This window comes from Nestor notabilis, unplaced genomic scaffold, assembly GCF_000696875.1.
Source record: "Nestor notabilis isolate BGI_N333 unplaced genomic scaffold, ASM69687v1 scaffold11513, whole genome shotgun sequence".
NCBI classification, from domain to species: Eukaryota; Metazoa; Chordata; class Aves; order Psittaciformes; family Psittacidae; genus Nestor; species Nestor notabilis.
In genome coordinates, this window is record NW_009920623.1 from 54,116 (window position 1) to 60,071 (window position 5,956).

A 5,956-nucleotide genomic window follows, 5' to 3' on the forward strand; every position below is an offset into this window, starting at 1 on the left:
TCAAAATCACAAGGAAAATGAGGAGTCTCCAGCCCACTACAGTAATCACTGCTTTTCAATAATGAAGTGAGTGAAATGCTATTTTCCTCAAAAGCTTTTAAACTCGTCAATTATTTTCACAGGACTGCCTGAGACTGGAGATGAATGTGTAACCATCTTAGGTGATCTGGGCATGAAAATGAATATACTTACCAACTTCTAGATACTAATACAGCAGACCGCCAGATACAAATTGCCTGAGCAAATTCCCTGTGGTAGAAAAAATTCTTGGGGACTCTGAAAGGCTTCTGTTAAACTATCTATGGGAAACTAAAAGTCTTCACTACATAGGATCATAATAGACCCCTAATAGGGAAAAAAACCAACCCAGACAGTTACCAGTTACTCAACAGCACTGTTTTCTTGTTTCCACATCACCTGGAGGACTTTCTGTAGATCACAAAATACGTCAGTGCAGAAAGGTAGGAAGTTCCAGAGACTGGGAAAGAGGAAGATTAATTGGCAACTGAAGGCTGGAAGACACACATCACTCTTTTTGAAACATGTATAGAAATGTCCCAGTTGTTCTTCTTGTAGGTCTTGAACATGGGTGGAGCCAGGAATTCAGCTAGGACTGTATCAGTCTCCAGCCCAGAGCCCATTATCAGATACAGGTGATCCTAATCTCCAGTAATTTCAGAAGATTTGCCATGTTGGGTGCAGCCTGTATATTGATGATCTTCAGAAAAAAAATCCACCTGGAAATTTTTTCTTGTAATTTCAACAGGTTCTTTCCCCACTGATTTTTAGCAGATGAAGCACAGTCCCAGAAATAATTTCATTTGGGGGCCAATCCGGATGGCCTGCATGGATGGGCAATCAGTGAAAAGCCTTTTCTCAGCTAGTGTAACAGCTACAATATTCTATGTATACTTGCACAAATGACAGTAAAACAGTCTTTCTGCATAGGTATGTTAAAAGATTTTTCTTATGGTTACAGACAAGTTATTGTATTATGCAAACTGCAGAGATATCTCCAAGCAACCAGCCATGGTAAGAAAATGTGCAGTATTAGGTATACACACAGCCAGTATTTCAAGCAAAGTTATAGGAACAAGAAAAGTTGGGGAAGACTCACAAAGACACACAGGTCTGTGAATGTTTAGAAGACTGAAGTAAAATTTGCCAATCACTTACCTTGAAATAGCACCAATTTATTCCTAAAACAAGGAGATGACTGAAAAAGCAAGAGTAATATTAAAAGCAGATTTGACTGGACCAACATGGGATTTAAAATTGCAACCTAAACTCACCATTCTTCTCAACAGCCTTTATTCTGCTGATAATATAACTGTGGGCTTGCTTAGTCGTCCAGTTAACTGTTCCGCTATTGCCATCAGCAGAGCTTAACAAAAACGCTTTTCAGAATAAAACAAATGCAAAAAAAAAAATTAGTCAGATCAACAGACTCCCACAAAGAAAGTATCAGATGGGATCAGATGCCTTCTAAACCCAGGGTTTGGTTTAAGTCAGAGTTTAGGAACCTCAGGTTAAAAAAAAAAAAAGGTAGTGCTTGATTTGTATATACAAACATATAATAATCTTCCTGACAATCACCTTTTTGACACTTACTTTTCCAAATAAGCTAAGTTCACATGAAATGCTTAAACCTCTGCAGACACTTCTGATGACATAATTATACCAATAATAAAGATGATGAAGAGCATTCTCTGATAAATATATTTGCACTGGCAAAACATCATATACATGCAAAGGGATAGTTAAAGTTACTTTCACTGGCATAGTATGTTTTGGCCAAAGTAGGGAATGTAATATAACCAAGAGCACAGCTTCGCTTTATATAAAGATGCTTTGCTGATCTAAAGACACATGGGACTGACTGCCTTGCAGGCATAACCAATCATCAGTTTTGAAAAAAGAACCAGTTAAAAATGTCTTCAACCCACACAGCTAGAACACAGCCTGAAAACAGCTGAAGTGCAGCTAAAGGTGCAAGAAGGTTTAAACGTGGTGAGGAACAAATGATTATGGGAGACAGAAAGCAGTTGTGGAGCTGACAGAATGACTCCGTTTCACCAGCAGCAAAACTTACTTCCCACTTTTTGTTCTTTTGTTCCCTTTCTTTTGTGATGAATTACATATTTATATATGTATAGTTTGTATAGTTACATGCTGTTTGTATAGTTACATGCCAACTGAAAGTGTAGAGGGGAGGAACTGCAGTCAGATGCTGGGAAAGGGAAAGTGGCCATAATAAATAGCCTTTCTTTTGAAATAGTTGAAAGATGGTATCAGTGGCATCTTAGCTTCTTTGTAAAAATACAAATACTGAAACATCAAGTAGCAGTACTTGTGTACAGATAGACCAGTTTGCAGGAAAAAATAAACACATATTGGCAAACACTCAAAGTATGCAAATACCGCTTACATCAGAAGCTTAAACGTCTGTGGAAACTTTTGCTGACATAGTTACATCAGTCAGCTATTACGTTACTGATACTGCATTCTCTGAACAGAATATAGGAGGCCCAACAGATCCAGCTTAAGCAGTAGTCAAGATACACAAATAATATATGCATGAGGGAGCCATTCATTAATGATAACATACACAAAACATCCAAAATTGAGTTGAGGAGGAAGTGTAATAAAAAAATGATGTGTTCAAATTACCATACCAACACCATAATGTTTCTAAATTATGAATGTTTGTTAAGTTTCTTTACATTTTCAATACTCACAAAGGATAAGATTTAACAAAAAATTGCTATTCACATCCACTGGTTTACATCTGTCTTGCAAGATGGACAACTTTCTCCCTGATGAACTGACTCCTGATAGATCTGCATACATTTCAAGTCTTAATTTCATACCATCCTAGGGATTATCCAACTCAATACTACATGTGACCATCAGTGTAAATTTTCTGTTATTCTTGGAAGACTCAAGAAATTCCAAAAAGATAAAATAAAATTGTTCCAATATTCCAGCAGAATGAGCTGAGCAATCAGAAGGTTGTCAGCTACAAACCAGCACCAAACAAAACAATTAATACAAAAGTTGATTATTGAATTAAATGGAGAAAAGCGTTACCACAGTCAACAAGCACTTAATGCATGTTTTCAGACACTTCTGATGAGCCCACAATTTTTTCTAACAAAGATAGCAGCACCCTTAGAAATAGCGTATCACCTGTACTGAGAAACTAGATACAAAATCATTCTAGCATATTTAAATGGAATTTAAAAAAAAAAAAAAAAAGATAGGTTCCAAGATATATTTTTTAACATAAATGATCAGTAAGTGTCTTTAATTTGGATTCACAAGATGTACTAGGTTCAGCTGTGGTGATTAAAGAGGCTACCTGTCCACCTCTATCCTACACTGCGTTTCACAGGGGAACTGGAAAAGCAACCAGTGTGCCTGTTTTCAGATCCTAGAGTTTACAGTGTGATGCTTTAATATAAATATATACCACCATCTATTTAATTTCAAATAACAAGTGTGAAATGGAATAATCCAGAAGCACACTACCCATTCAACAGCTTTCTCCACAGGACTGGCAGTCTCAGGCAAAAGAATAGGGCTACTGGATAGTTAATTTATTACAGGAGATTTCTAATGGGCCTTACATGGTTCTAGCATTGACCTTATGCAATCGGACACATACATATGTATGTGTGTGTATATGTATATATATAATTACCTGGATGTATAATATATACTGATAAAATCTGCAGGTAAAAACAAAAGCTAGGAGATTATACGCTGCTACCACAGAACAGCCTGCATTGTTTGATTAAAAGGTGATCAGTAATATGCACTTCAATAGAATAAAATGTAGTCACATACCCGGCAGCAAAGGTGGCGTGCCATACACACACTACAGAGCACACACCTCAGGGATGCTGGACTTTAATGAAAAACTAGGGACATGCATCAGGTAATAACTGGTTGAACAGAAGCTTTCAGCAGAAGACTGGATAGAATGGCTGATACGTGAACAGCAACATCAAGGAGGAGCAGGGAGATTTTATTTTTGTGCTTGACACAAATATGATCACTGTTCAAACGCTCTGTCTAGTACTTACAATGAGCCTTCAGGAAGCATAGTGACAACATGAAGAAAGCTCAGGGAAGATCTGTGAATATGATTAAAGAATGACAAAGAGGACTTATACTACAGAATACAGGGATCCAAACCATGCATTTAATCAAAGAAACAGTTTAGAATTCATTTGATCAGCCTTGTATTCATGCTGAAAAAAATGCTAATAGTGTCAGGCTTCTCAGTTTGTTACAAATGTAACAAACTGGAGCATTGCTGGAGCACCTACCACTGCTTATGACAGCAGGAGTAACTCACAGCTCTGCGCCTGGGACTTGAACATGCCTAGGTGAAGTACAGCTACAGTGTTGCTGGTTGTTTGGTTTTTATTTATTTTATTACATTTTTCTTTAATAGATTTTCCTTAATATTTTTTCTTTAATATTTTTCTTTAATTGTATTTGCATTATAACTATACATTATATCATTTCTTACTATTTTTCCCTTTAATTCTATTGCATAGGTTTTATATAAAGGTTTTAAGCATTAATATTTAACAACAAAATATTTAACAGAGAAGATACCCACAACAATTTCTGCCCCTCACAATCAAAAAAAGGACAGACATATCATGGACCAACTTCACCTTCCCCATTCCTTTATTGCACTCTAACATCCATACTCCATCCTGCATCCTTTACCTATCCTCCTCCTAATAGCTTCTTTGAAGTAGGATCTCAAGCTTGTCTCTCCCATTATTAATGCAGCACAGAGCTCCAGCTCCAAACCCCAGCATTTCCCCTCTCTCCCACACCTATATCTTCACCTGGGACCTGACCTAAACACGTGCTTCTTTTATACCACAGACCAGGAGCTCGGGTCATTCTTCCACTACCCCTTACTCTCTTAACACACAACCCTGCTCCAATAAAATACCTTTGCACTCCTCTACCACATATCCCATCTGGCTCAGAGTCCTTCCTGCATCCTGAGCAGGAAGCATAGATTTCTGACAGGCTACTGAAACAGACACCACCGAGTCAAAACAAAACATCTGTCAAGAGGGAACCATCTGCATCAATGTGCTTAGCCCACAGCTGAAATCAGAGCTTGTACCCACACTGTTACTGAGGATCCACGAACTGGTGTCAGCACCAAGTTACCTGTCCCACTGGCCACATCGTCAACTAGAGGAGGCAGAAGTTGTACCTCCACCTACTCTCCCTCCTCTTCCAACCTGCATACCCCTTCCTCTTACTTAATATGCAGTACTTAAGCAATCATAAATGTAGAAATTTACTATGAATTAAAGTGGATTCTCTCAGTAGAAATTCACATAAAGATTGGGTATTTTCTAACAGATTAAATCCTCTTCAATGATAGCTACTACAGAAGAAATAATAATTAATTTGTGTTAGTTCCCCATTGTGGATTGCTAAGGTCCCTCTGCACTCCATTCATCATAACCACCTAAAAGTTCAAACCAAACTGAGAAATGTTTCTATGCTCTATACTTACTCATCTTTGTTCAGTAGGTAATGTTTTTCTACCCATTTCTATGCTCCCCATTGATTACTGTAACATCTGAATATTTCTCTGAGATCATTTAAGACAAGTAACTGAAAAAGGCATTTTGTCAGTATCACTGTGAAACTTCAGCATCTGCTTTCCTGGGAATGCTGCAAATTAAGTACTGGGAGAACAAAAAATCTCATGTGTTATTAATAGCAACATTTACCCACCACCATTCTCCCTCCTACTGCAGGCCTGAGAAGAGAACCTAATTAGATTAGCTTCTCCATAAAAAGGTGAGGAAAACATTGCTAGTTCCTGCGATCCAGCTCAAGCCCACCCTGTGTAACCAAGGGGTATGGCCAGATCACCCTGTAAGCCTGCTATTCCATGATGCCC

At 37.9% G+C, this 5,956-nt stretch overlaps 1 protein-coding gene across 1 annotated transcript in view; it reads right to left on the bottom strand.

Moving 5' to 3' along the window:
* Nucleotides 1–5,226, bottom strand: part of SGCE (sarcoglycan, epsilon) — a 25,335-nt gene extending 20,109 nt beyond the window's left edge. Inside the window, exons 1-3 of the mRNA XM_010010763.1 lie at nt 5,209–5,226; nt 4,982–5,099; nt 1,293–1,397 (exon numbers count right to left, since the gene is read on the bottom strand). Coding sequence (XP_010009065.1) covers nt 1,293–1,397; nt 4,982–5,099; nt 5,209–5,226 — 241 coding nt within the window. The remainder of the gene's footprint in view (nt 1–1,292; nt 1,398–4,981; nt 5,100–5,208) is intronic.
* Nucleotides 5,227–5,956: the final 730 nt, after the last annotated feature.